Genomic DNA, 24,007 nt, shown 5'->3' with positions numbered 1-24,007 from the left:
AAGTGCTAGCAGTGAAGTCTCGTCTCAAAGAGCTAGCAAAAGGGCGGAGCGCGATAAAACGCAAAACTTTCCTACCTCGTAACATGTCTCTACTCTACTGGAACACAAGGGGCATATGGAGACTCTCATTCATAAGAAACCTCGGCCTCCCTATCAACAATCACCATACTGATTTCATCATACTTTCTTAGACAAGATGCTGCAAAAATAGCACTGACTTCCTTCTCAAAAAATAACCCTTTGATAAATGGCATCTTGTTGAATCGATGAGTTATTCGAGGGGTATTCTTCTTATGTGGAATTCGCATAAGATATCTTTCTCGCCAATCGTGGAGCTAGAATACCCAAGGAATTCATGGCTTCATTGAGGTAACCTCACCCAACACTTGATTCTTTTTGTCTTCTATTTATGCCGCAAGTCCAAAATTTGAAAAAATAAAAATGATTTGGAATGATTTGTGTGATATTCCTGATGCTTATAAACCAACCTTGGTTAATTTTGGGAGACTTTAATGAAATGATTTCACAAAATGAAAAATTAGGAGCGAGGCCGACCAATAAATATCAACAGAGCCAACTTATTATATGTAACAACCATGGACTATTGTATTGTCACATATTTGGGTTTCGTGGACAAAAATACACTTGGACCAACTGTCGTAAGAAAAGACCAATTTACGAAAGGATAGACCGTGGGTGGGCAAACCCGGGGTGGCACCTAATTCTTCCAGAAGCAAAAAAAAAACACCTTCCTAGAACTTATTCCGACCACTTTACGCTGTCTTTATCACTATTTGAACCACCAGCTCCACTGGGCTCGAAACCATTTCGGTTTGAACCCATGTGGTCAACAGACCTGTCCCTTCCTGATGTCATTAGCCACTCATGACTCGTGGGTCAATGTACCTTCCTACTCCCTTGACTCCCTCAAACAAGTGGAAACACAACTGGTGTCGTGGAATAAAAATGTTTTTGGAGACATCTATAAAAGGAAGTCAATTATACTTGGACGTTTAGAGGGCGCCCAAAAAGCACTACATCTCAACCCTTGTTGAGCCTTTCTTCAAAATCTAGATTCTTCTCTAATTTGTAATGACTTCCATGAGGATGGCAAGCCATGTACTTCGTGACTTCTTACACGGGCATCAGGTATGGTTGAACTTCCCACAACACATTGCCGCCATGAACTTTCGAGATTGGCTCCAACTGAACCTTACCTCCAAACTCACCTTTGAAAACATTTCCTTTTTTTTTTTGACGGAACCTTTGAAAAAACATTTCTTGGCCAACCTTGCTTGTCTACCTTTGCCACCAAAATTTGGAAAGATAGAAACAAATAAGTAGTTAAAAAAGTGAACATAACGCACATCATATAATATTTTACCATGAGTAGTTAAAAAGTGAACATAAGGCACATCATATAATTACAATGAGCTCGAACACTTGCATTTTGTTAATAATAATTTAATGCATGTCTGGCGATTAGCCCTTGATCTTTTCACCTTACTTTTGTTGAATAGAAATTATTTTTACTGGATATAAATTATTAAAGCTGAAATTAAATTATTTTTAGTGCTTTTTAATTAAATTTATTGAGCCGAAATTATTTTTAATGATTAAAACTTGATTTTACTAATAGAGATTTAACTGATAAATATTTATTTTTATTGATCTAAAATATTTTTTGTTGTAGTGAAATTATTTTAAGATCGATGAACAGAATGGGGCCGGGCCTTATAAAGTTAATACGGAGTATATAGAATCTCTCTAAATTGATAAAGAATCAACCAAATAATTGGTGGTTTTGACTTTAACCATATAACTTCATGAATTATAAACCTAAGCACAATTATGAATTTAGATATTCACATATTATATGCATAATTGTAAGTAATCTCAATTTCTTTTTAAAAAGATATCACAAAAGATTTTAAAATTTAAGTCTTTGCAGTAAAAATATATCTCCATTTTTAAATAGTGCTACCTAATGGGGAAGGGGTGGTTTTTTTTTTATTAATATTTTTAAAAAAAATTAACCTATTCATGTTGTTTAATTGTTAAAAAATACCTGATTTTAGTTAAAGTATATATTTTGAAGAAAAAAAAAAGCATCATTAATGTGATAGTAACTTAATAGCTATCAATTATATATATAAGAATATTAAATATTAAATTTCCTCCATTGTTTTAGTTGCATAACTTTACAAATTGTAGACTCCGAGGCAATTTAAGATGAGAGAAATAGAAAGAACATAAAAAGTGGACTCATGTGATAGGAAAGAGATAGAGAGAGTTTATTAACTAAAAATGTAAGTGATGGAACTAAAATAAAAGGAATAAAGTTTTTTTACAATACAACAAAGAGAAAAATAAAAATTAAAGTGTTACCAAACAAAATCTCCCTTTTAATTATAAATAGGTGTATATCAGTATATATATAAGTTCAAAATTTGGTCAAACCAAACAATCACATCATATCAAAAAAATAAGTTAAGATCAATTACAAAAATAAGGTGAATTAAAAAGGGCCTTACCTGTTGCGAGAAAAGTAAAGTAACTCAGCCAAAAAGGTCATGCTCATGGAAATATGGAAGGATAAAAAACAACAATATGGAAGGATAAAAAAAAACACTTGGGTTTATACTGTTGGGAACTCTTGGAAGGACATGCATGTCAAATAAGACTTCGATAATATTTACTAAAAGAACAAAAATTCCTTATAAATATGAGAGTCTAGTTTGAGTTTCTAGCTATTATGTATGATTTTGCTAATTAGTACAGTATGTAGTAATTCTACTTACATAGTACTCATTGCAGTTGGTATCGGTTTCTCTTGTATAGGAAAATTAAATATGTACTAGTGGTTCTTGGAGATAGGGATTTTTATATCCTTCCCTAATTTATAAGGGCAAAACCATTTTAACTAAGCTGAATTATGTCCAATAAATTTGGATAAATAATTGTGTTTCCAAATTCGTACATACCAATGTGAAAAAATAAATAAATAAAAATAAAAAATCAACTAATTACATATTTATTTTTCTATCAAGATTAAGGTAGGAGAAGTAACGACCACTAGATCCACCACGTAAAATTATCACCTTGACATAATTGTGCGAAATTAATTCAATTCCGTTTCCAAAAGACAAGCATAACATGATATTAATTATTCTTAAGAATCGTCAAAAATTGATGGGAAATTATACACTATAACCCTCAGTATTTGACTTTTCCAAGTTGTGCCCTCTCCTTGTGAAATTAACACACTGTAACCTTCAACAACAATTATGTATCAATAGTGACCTTAACGTTGTCTTACCGTTAACGATCACCGTTAGTGGGGCCCACTTTGCACTTCGTAGTCGAGATATGATATTGCAAGTACAACAGCTTCGTATCCAAGTTTCACAGCTTTGTATCCAGAGGCTATAGATTTTCCCAATGAAAATCCATCCTTACGGCTACCTAAAACAGTTTTAAAAAAATAGTTACAAGAAAGTCATTTAAATTTTCATAATAGTACAAGGCAGAACTATCCTGGTACGAGTAAAACAATAGTTTAGTCTGTATACAATATACATTAATGAGAAGTAATGTAATTTCTTAATATCAGTCTATGTGATTATAAATTGAGAACATTACGTCAATGCGTTTCCACTCGTCATTTCAGTGGGTAGAACAATAAAAGTGACTTACAGAGTCTCCATCTTGGCATCTAACTTAAAGTCGAGATAAGATATAACATGTTCTGCAGCTTTGTATCCAGAAGCTATAGATTTTCCCACAGAAAGTCCACCTTTATGGTTACCTATTGCATTAACACGGGAAAAAAATTACAAAACTTAAATTTTCATAATAATAGAAGGTAGAACTACCATAATAAGAGTAGATGATAATTCTAGCTGTCTCTTTTCCATTCAGTTTGATGTTTCATACTATAAAGCATCAGAAACAATCAGAACTTCAAGCGACAAAAAAACACATAATTTCCCCTTTCAGCTGACAAAAATTCTACTCTATCTCTGCCACAAGCTTGCATGAAATACAACTTGGAAAACACTCACTCTGCTGAAACAAGTCAATTCTCCTGATAGACAAGCCAACTGTACTAGGACTTCACAATAACAAGAAAGGACAGATCACCTGCGTAAAAAACTCCGGGAAGATCTCTTTCCATCTTCTCTATTGCTCTCAGAACTGAGTCGTAATTGCGACCATAAAGAGGGAATGCATTGCTCCAGTAATAATGACTGTTGCCAAACAAGTACAAGGTCTTAGTTACAATGATTAGTCACAAATAAGAAGCACAAATCATGTAATGGTGCGTAAACAATATCAATACTTCACAAAACTAGGTTCAGCATCAGTGCCCAACAGCTGCTGGAGGTCAGACGAAACTATTTGCTTTAGTTCATCCCTATAATCAACAAATCAAAAGTAATAAAATTAGTAAGGCAGCCATATAAAAGTGGCAATATCAGTAAAAGAATAAACAGACATGACAAACATTATAAAACCTCATACTTTGAAGCTTTTGCAAGTTCTCTATTTCGGCTACCTCCAACAAAGGTAGTATATAGATACACATCAGAGGGAGCACGATCAGGAAACATCATAGAGGAAAACAAAGTACCTGAGATGCTAAGAAACTAGCATTAGAGTCGAATATATGATTAACTATACAAGCAAATAAGAAAATTACCAAGAGTCTTCAATCCATTATGTTGTTCATTAGATGGGACAAGAACACCAAAACCCTCAAGAGGTCTCTTCACATTGGCCTTCTTGAATGTAGTAATAATAACAGAAAGGGGTAGGCAAATCACCTGCATAAAGGACAAAATCAGTATGACAGACTGACAGGTTGCCCCCATCAACAATAAACATGTGAGGAAAAAGAACAAAGCTTTATGATCCATAATATAAGCTCATAAAATGCTTCACAATATCACAAGTAACCAGGAGAATAATAATAGAATTAACAATAAACAATGAAGATTAATGAGATCACAATATAATACCTAAAGACGAAAGGTAAATTAACTATGCTAACAAATCAGGCTTGTTCTCTTCAGCTTAATTTCAGTTCCATTCAGCTCCATCAATTCAGTTCAGTTCAGTTCTTAATTTCCTTCTCTCATAAAATATTCAGTTCAGTTTAATTCAGCTCTATTCAGTTCAGTTTAGTTCAGCTCCAATCAGTCCAGTAAATCAGAACAGGCCCTCAATCAATAGCCACATTTTAAAGATGAAGTTGACTTTCAACCAACAGTGAGATACTTAGAGCTCCAATCTAACTCTATGGAAAAAGAATTTTCAATAAAGGACAAACTTCCAAAAAATTCAAAAGGATACAAAATCATGTGAGGTAGGATCATAATATACAAGATGCCACTATTCCTACTATATACACTGACATGTATTATCAAGGGGAAAAGTTAGACACTATTATCAGAATTTTTTTATAATTAGAATCAAGGGGAAAAGTTAGACATAAAGTTAGCCAGATAAGCTGGCATTTCTTTAGAGATGTTAAGCATAAATATTTGTAAACTCGTTTAAGTTAATTAGTGAGGAGACCTTGTCCTCATGCTGAACTCGTTTACCAATAGTTTATTGTCTAAGCCAATGCCAACAAATTTACGCAATTTTGTGGGTAGCTTACATTCAAACTTAAGATGCACTCCATCAATAAGCGTCTTTGAACCATTCAACCATAAAAATGTTCACATAAAGGATTCTAGCTTTTATAAGACAAACTATTACAAGTTTACAAAATAATGGTTTAAAAATTCATACATCATCATCCACTATAGCCTGCTCAATGATCCATCACCCAACATAATCTGCTTAGAGCAACTCCAATGGCAAGCTAATTTGAAACATAAACTTTTAATCTAATTATCATTTTAGCTACTTTTTGCTCCAATGGTTCCCTATTATCTTAATAGTAGTTGTTGGATAGAAAATACATATAAAGAGCTTAATTGGTGCAATGAGCATTTTATTTTGGCAAGTTTAATTCCCAAGCAAATTACTTTGGCAAAAAATTGAGTTTTCTAGCTCCAATGGTCAAGCTAATAGCTAGGGAATTATTGAAATTGCAAGCAAGTCCCTAACTACAACCATTGGAGTTGCTCTTAAAATGCTGTTACAAGAACAAAAATCTTTTATCTATCCAAAATTATAAAAAAAAAAAAAATCAAAATCAAAATCAAAAAAATCAAAACTGTTGTATTTTACACATACACCTTTATTATTTATTACTAATTTACTATGCTTAAAACCTTTTACTAACAGTTGGAAACAATTGAAGTGCATGCTTATTAATCATTTTGGCAATTGCATAGCAACGGTCTTGATTCTCTAGTCACGACATCATAACCACTAAAAATAAGGAAACTCCGCATTCCTCATAATCATGACTATAGCTAGTTTTGTGGTAAAGTACGTTAAAGGCTATGGCTCACAATTGGTCAACAAATCTCTTAATATTATTTCACCTAGATACTAGATGACATGTCGTTTTATATACTTAAGTGGCATCCATCATGGGGTTTGATCATCAAAGCAAAGACCCATATTATTAAGGAAACTAGAAGAAAACCCTTGTTCAGTTACATGATGAAATGATTGTTTCAGGCATGGGGAATTGCTCTCAAAAGTCTGCTGATTTTCTTGTATAAATAGGGTAATCTCCTATATAAGATTTTCTTGTCTGACATGTCAAATAATAACCAAACCATCCTAAACAATATAGCCAAAGAAAGCAATATAGTGGCCTTGTTTGGCAATAAGCATGTTAGCACAAAGCACATAGAACAGGCATCTAGCTATTAATGGCCAATATGCAACCAGAAACAACACATTTTACCATCAACAACTACCAATTCCTTTCCAAGGGAGTAGTTTGGTAAGTTTGCAGCAAGGTGTTTCTCTCATTTCACCAGTAGTATATGCTCTTTGCCAAACACATGGCAAAAGCCTTTTTTTACTAATCAAATGGCTACCAGTTTCAAGTTTGTTCAATACTACTAATTTATAATTAGCCAAACAATATTAAAATATATAGAACCAACAAAGATACTATAGGCATATGTAAGCATCAGAAATAGGCCTAGAAACCCTCAAATTTCTCTAGAGATATACAAACTTATTTTCACCATTTAAGCTTGGATTTCTCACTAAAAGGCAAAAGGCCAAAGGAGAAAATAAGAAAATCACTTCTTCAGTTGGTTGATAGGTTATGCATTTTTTCTCAACTTGATTTTATAAGCTCCAAAAGGCCCATCATTATATTCATTCAGGCTTGGTCTCCTATGACAAACAGGTTCATAAAATCTATTGGTCTCAATGAAAGCACCCGTATCAGAACATAAGTACCATCAATTTATCAGCTTCCATGATAATATATGCTGAAAAGAGAGCACAACAACTAGGTAAGTTCTTTTATTTATTACTACTAAGATAATGTGAGAAAGCACTGTCAAACCACCACATCAGGTCATATTTAAAACTAATTACAATTATGCCATCCCTCAAATTTCCTAACGACAATAAAATTACATACCTCTGGAATGAAGTCAAGAGAAAATGGATTTCCACCTTGTATAATCTTCAGTTCTTTGACATTCCTGATTGGAGCCTATCATATAGAATATAGAATCAAACAATGAGGAACTTTGAAATACATGAACTAATAAAAACTTTAAACAGACACAAAGGTCAATATAGGATAGAGGAACATAGAGTAGAGAACACATGCCGAGAGGAATACATGATGAGAAAAGTGAGGTTCTATTTAACAGGTACATAGACACAAAGGTCAACTTAGACTAGAGGAATATACACATAAAGTAGAGAGATCATAATGAGAGAAAATGTAAGTGTTACGGAAATTTAAATTTTACAACCAAGGTGGTGACTTTTCATGCAAAAGTTGCTATGTAGATTATAATTCTCAACTTTTCACTCTCAATAAAGTAAAAACAAATGCTACCAAGTAACCCATAGTGATGAATTAGTTATAAAGCATGAGTCAATATCAGAAATAAAGATTGCATGTTTTTATCATGTTCGGATATTGACAAGGAAGAAAAATGCTACCAGCCTTTCATTAATCATTGTTTGGATATTCATAAAGTTCCAAAGAGAAAGTTTGATCAAAAGTACAATCCTGTTTCATTTTCTATCATACTATTCAGCACCCAATTCACCCACTTCACTCCCACTGATGACTGTGGATGGGGAATGAGTTAAGTTAGGTGAATGGAGGTAGATTGAGTATGAATGTCCTTTGGTATTCCTCCATCATACCTTCCTTTCATGAAATTCTTCTTAATATGCTTGTGCTCCCATTGAAACCACTCAAAAGTGGCTCCATTCATTAGCACCACTATAGCCTCCAATTTTTCCTCCTCTCAGATGATAGAAATCAAAGTAAATTTTGGTCCACATGATTCAGTTATCGGGTCTTTCCTTAGGCCACCGCCTCCTGCCTCCTCTTGTACACCCTATATGGCAACATTTCGTCTCAAAATAGACCTCTTTTCCCCCGCCCATCCCTTTCTGGACCTTTTTCTGTCAAACCTTCAAATTCAACCACTACTATTTTTGGGTTCTTTCGACTTCTCCCCTAACACTATAGCACAGAGTTCATGTTGAAATAACTCTCGCCAACTCTTGCCACTATGAGCACCTCATAACTTTATCGGAAACGATTAATGCGTCCTTCTAGTTTTTTCGTTGCTCCATCAATAGCTTCTTTGTTGCTAATCGACTCTGCTGCAAGCTTTGTAAGAAATTGATCTATTTGGAATCGCTGGCCGGCTTTCGCTACCCTAGTCGTTCCTGCTACGATACAGTCAATCACTTGTTCTCTTTGATCTTGCGGCTAGCTCAATATGTCCCAACATCTTCTGCCTTTCTTGAGGCCGACAACGACATTGTGATAAACTAATTTTAGGTTGAATGTAGGATTTAATTGATAAATATGGAATTTTGATTACCAAAAGAGGAGTCGCTACATAGAAGCTTAAGGTTATTAGTACTAACATGATCTTCTACTCTCTACACACTCCTTTATTGACTAGAGCATTAGCTGCCAAAGTGTACCACTATTCATTAATTCATGTGTAGACTAACCTTAGGAGGGGTAATTTGGGAAGTCTAGTATTATTAGGTTATGGTATTTAGCATTAGTATAAATAGAAAAAGGAGGAACGGCAAAGGTAGGCAGAATCTTGTGTTGCAAAACCTAGAGTATGGCCTCAAGCCATTGTTGTAGAGTTGTGAGCCAAACTCACTACAAAGCTTGATAGGCTAATCCTATTGATTGTGTAAACCGTTGTTTTTTGTTAACCAAAGCCTCAATCTTTCTACTCTATTAAACTGTTCTATTGCTTTCTTTTTTGTCATTTGGTCGTGCTTGGTTGGTCTATTACATCATGTTGTTCCATTCTAGTACTAAAAACTGATAATTACCGGCGGCGGCACCTTAATAAGCTATTGTTGTATTCCTCTCCCATGTTGTCCTCTGTTTCTTCCATGAGTTGCTTTTGACTGTCCCCTCCTCTTGCACTGGAAGCGTTTGTAGCTCAAGCAGGTTCATGACAAAACCCTTTCATAAGTCCACAGTTGTATCTAAGGAAAAAATAAAAATCAGAATTTAAATGGGTCTAGTTATTCAACCAGCTGTAAAGTTAACCAATCTTATACATACAATTCTGTTATTTGATGAACGTTTGAATATAATTAGCCAGCAAGGAATTGTTTTGCTCCACCAAATTAGATTTGATTCAACAACTATGCAATTCTAAACATATAAGTAAGGTTTTCGACTTATTTTGACTTAATTAGACAAAATAAGTTGGTTAAGATGAGTTTGGACGTGTAGATAAGGTTAAGAACACACTTATAAATAATTTTACAAGAAAAGTCCAGATAATATAAGTCAATATTATAAAAGTTCAGATATTTATTGCACTTCCTAAATTTCTGAGATTCCTTTCGGATGCAGAGGAACAGTAGTAGGATAGCATGTTAGAGCATGCATATTTTGAGACTGCTAGTGCATCTTCTAAATATCGAATCCCCTCTCTTGATTTCAATTTATTCCAGTTATTATATTAATCACACTTACCACAGAACTGAACTTCAAACAATCCTTTATAGACCTGAATCCCTGAAACATTCCCCTTTAACCTATATTGGCTATATAGCGTTGTTTCAATCTAGATAGCATTGCTAAATGGTACTCACAATGTTTGTCAGTAGAAATAAATGCAATAGGAGGAAACAAAGTAAGCAAAAACTCACAGTAACAATGACAGCATCATATTGTTGATCTTGGATGTTGTTGTTTGACATGGAAGACACTGACCAATTTTCTGATGAAGGGTTCTCATTAGGGTTGTGTGACAACGACAGCACCTTACACTGAAGTTTGAGTTCATCTTTACCAAACTGTTTGCACATCGTATCAACAAGTGTCTATAGAAGATAGATTGATCAGTAAACAGAAAAAGTTTTATAAGCTAGCAGTATAGAAGTAAACGATTTCTATGTAATTATTCAGAGTCATATGTCAAAGACAATACACCTTACAGGCAAGCTTGACAAGCAAGCTTTGATAGAGACTACTATAACATCAAAATCTATGCTACAATTTTATGGGTGTTGTCAATAATGTTTTGAAGTTGGATCTCCTGCCAAGTCGCTTCATTAGATCTAATTTCTATGGCCGCTCTACAGTTTCACACCCCCATACCTTGGAAGCCTTTTTGGGACTTCTTTTTTAGATATAAAATCTGAATGACCCTCTTTATCAACATTCTACTAAGAGAAAGGACTCTTGGTCCTCTCATGTAATATTTTATTCTTAATACAATGAAGTTCTTACATTATCTTAATACACATTGTGATATCAACATATCCCAAATTACAAACAATAGTAAAACATAGCAAATCAACTTTAACCAAAAAACAATTGAAAGGTTCATGCGTGTGATTGCAGGTAGTTAACAAGACCTGATATATTTTGGTAGAAGTAGTATAAAAGATAAATATTTAACCTACATGTGAATACCTGCATTCCACCCTGGAAAGAAAATGAACCACGTACACGTGGCTTCTTGTTAGATCCTCCTCCCTTTTCTTTCTTGGATGACAATTTAGATTGAAAAAATCCAGCAATTACTGAACCAAACCTAATGAAAGGATTCATGCAGACAATTGATAAGACATGGGTCACATAACAAATTAAAATGGACAACAAAACTTGTAATGGACTCGTAAGTTCCACATCCAAAACCATGTTCTACAATTCAGATGTTCTTCATAACAAATCTCTATTATATAAGTGAAGGGAGAGGTTGTTGTGTCCCCTAAAATACCCATTATGTCCCTTATTATTTGACAAAACAATATAAAAAATCTAACCCAAAAACATCAATCAGTGTAAAAATTAAAAAAAAAAAATGCTTAAACTGACAACTAAAAAGAAACAGCAATCAAACCAAAATATATTTCTTCATTGAACAATTTCAAGGAAACAACCAACCCAAATTTTTACAAATCATTCTTGAACAGATTAGTAATACAATCCACTGATTGATGCTTTTACTTTACGTCGTTGAAAACAAGATTGCCACATTACTCTGCTTAACGACAATTCACCACCAGGTGTGTTCAATTATAATTAGATTGCTGCCATCTAAGATGTGGGATTTGTGATTACTATGGAATGAAAGATCAAATTTAGAACATATTATGTTACCAAGGGGTCAGAATTCTCTCGAGCCTTTGGATTTAAGAATTACTTTTGGGTTTTACGTCCACCAATTAGAGACTCTAATCCACAACAGTTACACAATGTTGGTATGTATTTGAAACACTGACTACGTATATGAAGTTGAGTGGGCCATCAAGTGCATGTGGCTAACAAGCAAATTGGTGCAAATTAAAAAAATAAATGATTACGAAACACTCAAATACAATGTTCTTATGTTAGTTTGATTACTATGATTGTAAGCAAAACAACGAAATGTTTGTTTATGTTATTGTCAAAAAATTTGTCAATAATTAAATAATATCATAGCTTAAATGCTATTTTATTTCAGTGTTGATACTCATACATGATACATCAAAGTAGGCATCGCGTGCATAGAGGACTAGCAGCTAACAATACAACAAACCATACTAATAGCGGTCGGCTGAAAATTACTTGAATTTTTCTACTTCATCAGCCACAAACACAGAATAGAAAATGATAAATTGAGATTCAAGAAAAAGCATTTGATTAGACACGAGGGATCACCAAAAATATCCATCCACAACACAATTTAAAAGACCGGAGGGATAACAAAATATGTTTCATCCAAGGAAGAAAATCACAAACACGTCTTCAAAAGTTTGAACACATGACATGGAAGGAAGAAGAAATGGTCTTACACAAAGAACAAAAATTAAACCACTATGCAACCCTCCTAATTCTTATTTACGCTTAAAAATAATTATATTTTATCCTACTAGAGACCATTGTTGTTAGTACGTCATTTCACCTGTTTTTACCAACAAATATGGAAAACACTTTCAAAAAAAAATTCCAGAGTATGGAAAATTCCAGCAGATTGATGTTCACTTATTATTGCCCACTAATGCGTGTGAACTCAAAAGCTATCACCCATTTCAAAGTTCAACACTTCAACTATCGGTTGGCCATAAAAATAAATTTCCAAACTCAACTTCAAAACATATTACATGAAGTCATCTTTGTAAATAAATAACAACTTTTAATCTAAAATTGCAGGAAAATAGTTACTTCCTATGTTTTTTTTCCTTGCAACACATCCCAATGAAAAGTCCTAGGTTGAAGGAGATTACACAAGGTAAACAAACCACTTTATCAAAATAATTTATATAATTAATACCCATACCCTTCCTCCTTACCAGTGTTTTAGTTTTCTTGATGATTTGGTCCATCTACCTACTCTAAGTGCTTCCTTAAAGTGCATGCCATAAGGCTGTATTTCAAATAAAATATAACAGAGAGAGAAGATATTTAGATAGAATTATTCTAACCCCCTTAATTATAAGTTCCCATCCCTTTCCTACTACAATTTTATCTATCGTCTCCCCTCCCCTTTTTCTCTCCCCCATCTTTTCCCCCTTATAATTCCACATAACTGCTTCAACAAAAACATGAACAATAGGGAAAATTACAAGATCTTTATTATTCCCAGCACCCAATGTTTTTAAAAAATGGAGGCAATACGCATTATTATTCTAATAAAAAAAGGGAGCCAAAATTAAGAGTGCAAGAGCTTTTTGTCATAATTAAACATACTTCTAGACAATTCTGATCACATGTTTCCCAAACAATTACAAGCAAGTTCATTTTTACTGCATCATATCTACAAACCAAAGGCATGATAAGAAATTTAATCTGGGCAGCATGCAACCAACACAATTGCATAACAGGGAGGTAAAAGTGAAGGGCCGTGGTAGGGGTTGAAGAAAGGTGTTAAAAATGAATAATGTTTCTCTTTTACTTTGATTTTCAATACGAAAAATCCAGGTTGAACACAAATATTATGATTAAATGTGCTAGAGTAAGGTGAGATCAAGTAATCTCTCAGCTTTTGCATACTTGCACAAGATTGAACACTGTCAAGACTTTTAATGTCTGTGTTGAGTGAGATGTTAAGAAAAGCTGAGATGAAAAGATTGTAAAGTAAAAAACTAATGTTTAACGTAAACGAGTTCATTTAATTTATTTGTGATATCAGTTTATCAGCATACATAGGATCTTGAATGCAAAGTACAAATTTGAAAATTAAGCAAAGCGGAAACATAAACAGTCATGGAAAATCTGAAAGTAAAAATAACATATGGCCTAACAGACACAATAAATAAATATTAAGGCTTTTAAGGTCCACACCTGTTTTCAATATTCCATAATTCTGGAAATGCATGACGCATCTGCATAAAATAAGATGTTAACACAAAGAGCAGTTCCATAAATTGACTTCAGTAAATATATAAAAATAATATAATAATACATATAATAAAATAAATAAATAAATAAAACGTACTTTTATTGACAGATTAGATACATCTAACAGATTCTATGTAGGTCACATTTAAGCTTCTATTGAGATCTACCACTCTTAACAATCATGAGTACAAGTATCAGTGTATAGCATGGGACCTACAAGTTTTTTATAAATTAAAGGCTATATCCATCTTTGGCTGCACAACTGGAACGAAATTCATTTACAACCTCCAAAGGATTGGAAAGAAATGAAACAAAAAAAATTCACTCACAGAAAGTGATTGAGGATCTCCACCACTTGTACCCGCAACAAAAGGGTCAATTACATAATCAACAAACTGCACACACACAAAAAAGGGGGGAAAAAAAAAAGTATCAGCAACATTAGAGCAGAAGAGAAACATCTGTTAAAACACCATAACTATACCTCTTTCCCAAAATGTCGCTCAAAAAATTCGCCCACACTGCAGAAAAATAGACATTTATGTCAATCCAGTGGTCATACATCATAATTGACTAGAAAGTATTTACATAAGAGCTTAACGTCTAAACAAGCTCTTACTTTAATGCTAGTATATATCATTGTACTACAATAAATAGCAAATAAGTCCGTTTTATAATGAAATTGATCAGGCAAAAAACTCAGGAGTTAGAATTGTATGTTCGGCTCTCAGGATGATGATAAGTGAGGTATGATAATTCCTTGAATTTCAGCAACAGAATATTATACTAATGTTTACATAAGGATGGACAATTACCTTTCATGAGCATCAGAAACCTGAGTAGCATTGTGTTTTTTCCAAAGAAAAGGCTCCAGCATAATTTGTAGCTGAGTAAGAAGCAAATGACCGTTTGTGAACAAAATAAATAAATAATTAAAGTTACATTCACACATCCTCCCTTCCAAATTTCTTAGACAAACAGCCACTTTGAAAAACACATAAAGAAGCACGAGGATTTTCCTTTTGACTCAAACTCTTAGACAGCTATGCAATCCCCCAAAAAAAAAAAAAAAAAAACACACACACACACACAACGTATTGCATATTTGCGGACACTAAGTATAAGGAAATAATTAGAATTCTCAGCATCAAGTACCCATTAACATATAATGACCTTAGATTGTGCTGAAAGAATATTGCTCTGCAGCAGTGCAATTGGATTTGAAGGTAACTGCATCAAAAATAAGCAGCTGTAAATACAATGCAGGGGAGGGAACTTGCCTCATGCATCATCATGTTTCCAGAGTTACAATATAATTAAAGTGATCAAATTCAAAAGCAGCAAACTAACCAGCACAGGAAGACCATCTCTGACAATGTATCTTTTGTTTTGTGAGATTGGCTGTGACAGAATTAACAACCAAATAACGTTTTCAGAAACTTAACCACGAAACAGATTAGGAAGCATTCTGAAGATATACCAAGCTGCAAATAAGAAACAAAGGCCACTCCAATCTTCTGCATAAAGATTTTGTCACTCTAAATCTGAAGACTTACAAGTTGTAGTTTCTCCCTAAGCTTGAGATCATCGAACAAACTCGTGACTTCCTCCTCACTCTCAGTCTGTAAACACAGTAGACGATCCCAAAATAACCACAATAATTAGCCTATAATTGAACCCATATCCAGAAATTTAAGTGTCAGCTAAAGCGTAAGACCCGACATTGTTCACAAACATTACCATAGTATTTGCCCCCTCGTCCCAGATCAAACCATCCTTTACAACAGTTTTGAGTTTCCCACCAGCTCTACTATCAGCTTCATACAATGTCACATTCAAATTATTCGATTTCAGTTTATACGCCGCAGCAAGTCCACTACAATTCGACCAAAAGAATACACTAATCATTCAAATAGTTTATCCATCTCTAAAAAAAATGACCCCATCCCATTTCTTTGAAGATACGTACAGGGAATTTCTTACAATCCTTTCAACATATTCAATCAACCAATCAATCAAAGCCTTAATCCCGTAATTGGGGTCATAACCAAAAGTGATTATTCAGTATAATCTTACAATGCTTTTCAAAATATTACAATGCCAAAATGAAAGTGACCAATTTGAATTGCAATTATCACATAAATTGTTAACGAATTTTATTAAAAGACATACAAGTAATATTGTAGCAGGGGGTTAAAATTACCTAACACCAGCACCAACAACAGCAACCCTTTTAGCAGAACCTGAAAAAAATTAAATTTAACAAAAATAAAAAAAAAAGTTAAACAAAAATAAAAACCGCAAAAAATGTGGAATGCAAAAGAGAATTGGTTGGAAGACTTTTACTGGGTTGATTCCGCTCAGAAACGTTGCCCATAACAGTATAATTTTTTGTGGGAAAAACCAGCGATGATCCAAAATTTGTTGATAGGTGGGAAATGGAAAATATTACCATGTGAATATGTGATCAGTGAAAATATGCAAACGGATTATCGGATTATTGAATTTGACACAATTCGTTTGGAGTGAAGTGGTAGAAAAACGACAGAGAAACCGGAGAAAATAGAGACTAGCATAACTTTTGTTATTTTTTTTTTTAATTTATTAGAAAAAACCTTTTAAAATCACTATTTTAATAATACACAGGAAAATAAATAAATGCTTTTTTATTAAAGTTAATAAATTCATTTTTTTTATTGCGAGAGAAAACTTATTTCCTTAATTATCCTCTTATTAACTGGACTATTATTCTATTAAAAAAAAAAAAAAAAAACTTAACTAGTATTTATCCCGTTCAAAGCACAGGCTGAATTTTTTTATCAAATCATATGAGTAATAATTATAATTTTTATATTTTTTGGTAAAATACTTATAATAATGCAAGATATTCTTCTCAAATTATTAATAAGTTAGATTAATAAATTATATCTTTCATGTTTCAAAGAAAATTGATGTAATATTAAAAGTAAAATGCATTACAATTTGAATAGTTAACGAAATAACGAAAATCGGAGTTTGGTTTAGAAAAAAAAAATGCAACCCTTCATGACAAATACTAAATGAAAAAACAAATGAAATAATTTACAAATAAAATTATGAAATCATAAATAATTAAAAAAAATCACATATTATCACAACCCTTCATAAAATAAGAAATATTTAAATGTAAAAGGTTTTAAAAATTATGGACAAATAAGAATATGACAATTAACAAGTGTCATAAGAAGATAAAAAGTTCCACGTATTATAGATTATTATAGATCATAGATATAGATACACTTTAATTTCCTCTAATTACCTTCTAATCCACCAAATTACTAAATAATTAGATTCAATATATATATATATATATATATATATATATATATATATATATATATATATATATATATATATATATATATATATATATATATAAACCTCCACTCCCAACCACCAACCTATCACCCCCTCCTTTTTCCTCCTCCCTCCCCCCCCCCACTAGACCCCTTGCCCAGATTTTCCCACCTTTGGCGATCTACCTCCACCGCCGGCTGACCCTTCCATTCCCCCTTATCCCTACCGACGACCACCTCCTTCTTGATTTTGAAAAACTCTAGAAAATTGATTTGAGGGTTTATAATTTTGTGCATCTTGCTTGCAATTGATGCTTGTTTTGTCTTTGATTATGTATGTATGTGATGCTAGGGTGATTTATTAGCAAATTACAATTGATTTGGGCTTGATTTGAGCATGTTTGAGTAAAATAAGAGCCAAAAATTCAAAGGGGGTAGTGGCCATCGACGGGGATTAGGGGGAAAGAAGGGCCAATAGACGGTGGAGGTGGTCGTTGGAGGTAGGGGGATCTGAGCGGCAGGTCCGGTGGGGGAGGGGGTTCTGGCCAAGGGAGGAAAGGGGAGGGGTGGTTGGGTGGTAGTTTTTTTTTACATATATAATCCGGTGATAAGTTCGGAAGGGTTTCCATAGGAACTAATCTAGATCGTCCATCACGTTTCATCCAACGATCTACACTTCACCCGCCTCATTAAGGAGATTTTCATAATATTATGCTTTGAACGACTACCTAGGTTTTTCCTCTGTTTCTTTTTTTTCTCTCTCTTCTCTAGATTTTCTCTCTCTTCTTCCCAAATTCTCTATGAGGCGATTTTCTTTGACCTGCTCTTCGATTCCTTCGCTCTTAGATTCTTCGCTTTTGTTCATCAATTTCTTGCGTTTTTCTGCAAAGATAAGACATGTGAATTTCAATGATTAGTATGTTGAATTTGCTCGATTCAGTTTAAGTTATTGCTCGATTTGGTTTTAATAAATTCGAGTTTGAATTTAGGGTTTTTTGTTATTTTTTGTGTGATTAATTTGTGTTTCATTTCTTAATTAGATTAAATAGTCGAAATTTTGGGTTTTTTTTTCTGCTATTTTTTGTTTGATTGATTTATGAATTTTGATTGTTGCATATGCTTTAATTTTAAGGAAATTTTGAATTTTGGTACCTCGAAAATGACCCTAATTGAATTTTCGTACACGTTTAAAATTTATTTTATTTTTCTACTCATCAAAGTCACAAAATATAAGTTTTGGTACCTCCATCCAACCTTCGTTTAACTTTCCATTAGTGGGGCCCATTATCTAATTATTTAATAATTTAATTTATTAAAAAAAAAGAAAAAAACTTTTTTAAAAAAAAACAACAACTACCACCCCTCCCCGTGAGCCACCCTTCCCCCTCCCTATGCCAGCTGTCGGTGCCAAAACATTCCCTCGACGCCGGCGAGCCCACCTCTTCCCTTTCCCTCCTCCGATCTCAGCCGCAACATCCCTCCAAAACAACCATCGCTTGCCGGAACAACCCCCTCCCTTGTTCGTCGACCCCCTCCCTCCTTGAAACAACCACCCTCCCCTTTTTGCGCGGTCCCCAAAACCCTAAAACCCACCTAAAATAACCCGTAAAGCCAAACCTGTTTAGGGTTTTTAAACAACCCAGAAAATGGGTGGTTTCTAGGTTATTTCAAGTGGGTTTTAAGGTTTTGGGGGCCAGCTGTTGTGTGCGACGGTGGAGGAGATGGTCGGTGATGATGATTTTTTTGCGGGGGATGGATGGTGCGTGTTGTAGGGGGTAGTTTTGGTGGTGGTGGTGTGATGGTGCGGCGCTGGTGCGAATCGGAGGTGATGGTGGTGTGATGGTGCGGCGCTGGTGCGAATCGGAGGTGCAGGGGGTAGTTTTGATGGTGATGGTGTGGTGGTGAGATGAGGTGGATGTGAGCCTGGTTGGTACGTGGCTAAGGGGTGGCTGGAAGATGGCTAAGAGGTGTCTGGAAGGTGACGGGATCCCACTAACGAAAAACTTAACAGAATATGGACGGTGGTACCAAAACCTATATTTTTTACAGTTGATGGGTACCAAAATAAAAAAAAAAAGTTTTAAACAGGTGCAGAAATTCAATTAGGTCCATTTTTAGGGTACTAAAATTCAAAAGTTCCTAATTTTAATTGCGTATTTTTTACTTGATTATCCATTTTTCTTTTTTGGTTTTGTCTTTTGCTTAATTTGGGGATTTTTTTTGCTATTTTTGTTTTTTTTTTCTAAATTTGTGCATTTGTATTGTTGTATTGTTGTTTTGTGAATTTAGGGGTTGTTGTGGGATGAAAGAGTAGGGGGTTTAAAGGTTTGGGGGTGTGCGAGGTTGTGGTGAGCTGAGGGTTAATCTGAACGGAATTGTGGTGGGGCAAAAGGGTGTTGTTATTCCATAGGGATTTGTTGTTGGTGTGGATCTTGTCATATGGATTAGAGGTTATACTTCTTGCGGTGCTGCAGAATTGGTTCTATATATACTAACTGTGTTAACTTTTGGTTGCAACTTTGGAATATTTTATATCTCACAAATAATACCCCAAAGTTGCAACTAAAAGTTAACGGAGGTAGTAATTAATATAGGTGTAGATATGTGGTGTAATGTCAAAGTAATTGCAATTGCATTCATTAAAGCATGTGTAAAATTAGCAGGAAAAATATCAGGTTAAACACCGCAATTTAAGTGCTAGAATAGTTTGCCATCAAAGTTTACTAGAATTTACAGAAAATTGAGGATATAAGCAGCAATAACTTATTGTATATAGCAACTTAGCAAGTTGTACGTTATTCTTGTAAATGTGCCCTGATGAAGATAATTAGAGCTGATTTTGACAAGCTGCTAAATTAGTGCATGCATCTCAAAAGGGAAATATTGGCATTGTCTTAACAACAAATTGGTATGCACCATTGTCAAGTTCTATACAAGACCGCAATGCAACTCAAAGAGTACCCTTATGTCTTGTTGTTCCATGACTGCTAACATCCCTCCTAACTGCCTTTTTTTTTTTCTCATTGTCCTTTCCATATTCTTCGTGTTGATGACATGAACTGATTATTATGACATTCTAGGGTCGAATTCATATTTTGCTACTAATGTTTCAACTATTACATAGAGTATATATGTAATTTTTTACTTACTTTTTGAGATATTTTATTTACTTTTGAGTTATTTAGCTTTACTTTGACATTGCCACATAAATATCACGTTTATGTTGGACTTAATGATTTTGATGATGACACAACCTAACTTATTTACGAACTAATAAGAGCTTGATTGTTTGGGTGTGTGATCAGTTGCAAAGACTAGGAGAATTGAGTGTCTTGCGAAGATTCCATGAGGAACAAGAAAGCCAGGAACAAAGCAATCAAAAAAGAGAAGAGTTCCCTCACAGGAACTACTGGTGCTTCAGAATTGAAGACTTAAGAATAGAAGTTTCCCCTCAGGGAACTGAAGCTTCAGAGTGGAAGCTTCACCAGAGAAAAGAAGTTCCCTCAAAGGAACAGAAGCCTCGGAGTAGAAGCTTCATCAGAGAATCATGAAGACTAAGATATTTTTATATTATAGGATTTATGTAAGTATAAGGATAGTATTACACTCAAAAATAGTTGTGTGGAATTAGTCTAAAAAGATTAAGTTGTGCATGCTTACACTAGGTGAAAAAACGAAATTGGCACCGCCCTAAGAACCAGTGAGGAAAAAAGGGGGAAAACGGGCGGGATTTTGAAGGGAGAGTATTGCCACCGGTTCAAATTGAACCGGTGGGAAAAACATTAAACCTACCGGTTTTGAACCGGTGGCCTTGTTAAATAAAAAAAAATGGCCTTAGCTTCGTCCTTTTGTCTCCCCTTTTATATCCCCTAACCCTAAAATACCTTAACCCTCAGCTTCAATCTCTCTTATGCGCCTCTCTCTTCTCTCTCCTCCTCTCCTCCTTCTCTCTCCTCTCTTCTCTGTCCTCTTTCTCTCTCCGACCATGAATGAAGCTACCCTCTCTCTCCTCTTCTTTCCCCTCTCTTCTCCGACCTCTCTTCTCTCTTCTGTCTCCTGCCCACCACCACCACCGCCACTAACCACTGCCGCCACCAAGTTCGAGGTTAGTGCATGTTATTGGGTTTAATTATTCAAGGTTAGGGTTTCTAGGTTAAGTGATTTTCGAATTTTTTTGGGTTTTTTCGAATTGATTTTGAGGTTTTTCGAATTGATTATGGGTTAATTTATTCTGGGTTTTTTTCGAATTGATTTTGGGGTTAATTGATTTTCGAATTGATTTTGGGGGTTTTTTCGAATTGATTTTGGGGTTTTTTCGAATCGATTTTGGGTTTATTTAATCGATTTTTTTATTTTCAGTTCTATTTTTCTGGCTTGTTTTTTTTTAGTACGATTTTTCTGGGTTTATTTAATCGATTGTTGGATTTTGTATCGATTTTTCTCGATTTTCTGGGTATAATTATCCGAATTTAATCGGTTTTGTATTTTAATTCGATTTTTCTTGTTTTTTCTAGGTTTAATTTTGGGTTAATTTATTGATTTTTATTTTTCTGGGTACATCATGCATGTGTTTTTTGGGTTTTTTTTATTTTTTTTTTTATTTTTTTATTTTGAGTATTCTGGGTTTTTTTTTCGGGGATTTTATTTTTTTTCTATTTTTTTATAATTTTGAGTTTTCTGGCTTTTATTTATTTTTTTATTTTCAGTTCGTGAGTCATCTTCGTCGAAGTCGGGGTCGGAGGAGAAAATTGATGGCCGATACTGCTTCTGCAATTCAGCTACCGAGCATCTGCAATTCGGGGATCTCGTCGAATCCATTTGTTTAGTTTTTTTTTTTTTTTTTTTTTTTTTGGCAAGTGTAAAATTACTGATTATGAATTTCAATTATATTATGTATTAATGTATTATGTATATATATAACATTTTGGTGATTATGAATTTCAATTATATTTGGTGTAGCATTTGGTGTGTAATTACTGATTATGAATTTCAATTATATTTGGTGTTGTATGAGTTTTCTGCTAATTTTTAATTGAAAAAGGACAAAAAAAAATTATTTTTTTTGGACATTTTTGGCACCGGTTAACCGGTGCCAAAAGGAGGAATTATATATTTTTTTGGGTATTTTTGGCACCGGTTAACTGGTGCCAATAACAAGTTTTCCCACCGATTCAAACCGGTGGCTTTTAATGCGATTATTGGCACCCCCCAAATTGGCACTGGTTCAAAACCGGCGGCATTGAGGGGTTTTGAACCGGTGTCAATTTTGTTTTTTCTACTAGTGTTAGTTTTAGGAAAACAGTTGAGTTTAAAGTTTTATCTTTTTATAAAAAGGATTTTATTTTATTTATTTTCGAAAAATCTGTTAAACAAATAAAATCTGATTTTTAGTTTTCCAAAACTTGCGACCTACTCCCCATGATCTTTCCCATATTATGGTCTTGCACATTAAGGAGTTTATGCCCTTAATTTTAGGACATGTTCTTATTAGTGGGTTGGAGTAGTGGCATCATGGACAAGCTGCACAAAGAAGTTTTTCCTAAACGAATTTTGGTCTATAAATAGTCATATGATTTTAGTTGGAAAAACTTACAATTGCTGAAATAGATTTCAATCTTTGTTTTCTTTAATTGAGTCAAGAGTCAATTCCACACTTGTGAAAATGAGTGTTCTAATGTCCTTATACTAGAGTTAATCTTTTCGAGTTGTATTTTGGGGAATTGGGAAGTTTGAATGAATTTCTATTTGTGAGAAAGAGAAGTGAGAAGAGAAGAGTAACAAGTTGGGTGACTTGTTCCTCATGGCTTTGGGTTCGTTGAGCAACTCAAAGTTAGGGTCTTTAGTTTGTAATAGGTCCATTTTCCCTATTCTAGTGAAGATTCTTGTCCTAAAATCCCAAGTGGTCGTGATTTTTCTCCTTGTTTAGAGCCAAGGAGTTTTCCACGTAAAATCTCTCTTGCACTCTCAGTTCCTTTAGCTTACTTGTTTTTATTTTCGCAAAAAGTTTGACAAATATGTCATACTACAATTCAAACTCCCCCCCCCTTCTTGTAGTATTCATTGAAACAACAGTTTAGCTCTGAACAATATTATAAATATCATTTAACCCTAGCCCCGCATTGTTCAGATCAATATGTTTTGCTTAGGAATATTTGGAGTGGTAGTGTCTGCACTTTGAATGGAATTTGAGCATACACTATGTATTTCTTTAATTTATTTTTTTATTTTTTTATATACTTTGGTTTACTTTTAAGTATTTTTTCTTTACTTCAAATGTTTAATGTACTAGAATTAGCCTACCAGCTTAGCGGGTAGAACATTATGCAAATGCACAAAGATGTGGGTTTGAATCCCGCGTGGGTTCTTTACTTTCCCTGTACGTCGAACTCAATATATTTGTTTCTTATAATTTGACTCATCTTGTAATATATGAATGTAATTGACTCGAAGTTTTTGTGCTATAACAAAGTTTCCTTAATATTTATCATTTCAAGATAATTTATCATTCGTATACTTTAGAGCTAATTTGATTTGCTTCATGATATTTTGATTTATTTTTTAGCATTATTTATTTATTTTAAAGTAATTATGATTTACTTTTTAGTGATTTTTATTCACTTTTTAGCATTATCTATTTACTTTTGTGTTATTATGAATTTATGATTTTTTTTACATC

At 33.8% G+C, this 24,007-nt stretch overlaps 1 protein-coding gene and 1 long non-coding RNA gene across 3 annotated transcripts; one reads left to right on the top strand and one right to left on the bottom strand.

Annotated features, from left to right (window-relative positions):
• LOC145584954 (uncharacterized) lies at positions 1–22,289 on the top strand. The gene is made up of 3 exons (XR_014100467.1): positions 1–369; positions 20,637–21,436; positions 22,038–22,289. It is a non-coding gene; the product is annotated as an uncharacterized LOC145584954 (long non-coding RNA).
• LOC145584953 (protoporphyrinogen oxidase 2-like) lies at positions 559–16,558 on the bottom strand. 2 transcript variants are annotated; one of them, XR_014100466.1, is made up of 20 exons: positions 16,343–16,558; positions 16,200–16,239; positions 15,737–15,872; positions 15,553–15,618; positions 15,347–15,397; positions 15,170–15,226; positions 14,812–14,882; positions 14,481–14,517; positions 14,326–14,391; positions 13,940–13,980; positions 11,087–11,207; positions 10,318–10,491; positions 7,571–7,645; positions 4,703–4,826; positions 4,525–4,633; positions 4,343–4,417; positions 4,144–4,250; positions 3,697–3,808; positions 3,320–3,465; positions 559–1,303 (listed from the first exon to the last, which is right to left on the bottom strand). XR_014100466.1 is itself a non-coding variant. In XM_081641736.1 (19 exons), exons 1-19 carry the CDS (start codon positions 16,449–16,451, stop codon positions 3,462–3,464), a joined length of 1,575 nt encoding a protein of 524 aa, XP_081497862.1. In that variant the 5' UTR covers positions 16,452–16,558; the 3' UTR covers positions 2,925–3,461. The 2 variants fall into 2 exon arrangements, 1 of the variants encoding a protein (XP_081497862.1); XM_081641736.1 differs by lacking the exon at positions 559–1,303 and having other exon boundaries at positions 2,925–3,465.
• Positions 22,290–24,007: the final 1,718 nt, after the last annotated feature.

The sequence above is a fragment of the Chenopodium album genome, chromosome 16 (assembly GCF_948465745.1).
Source record: "Chenopodium album chromosome 16, dcCheAlbu1.1, whole genome shotgun sequence".
Classification (NCBI taxonomy): domain Eukaryota; kingdom Viridiplantae; phylum Streptophyta; class Magnoliopsida; order Caryophyllales; family Amaranthaceae; genus Chenopodium; species Chenopodium album.
This window is presented reverse-complemented; position numbering and strand designations above follow the sequence as displayed.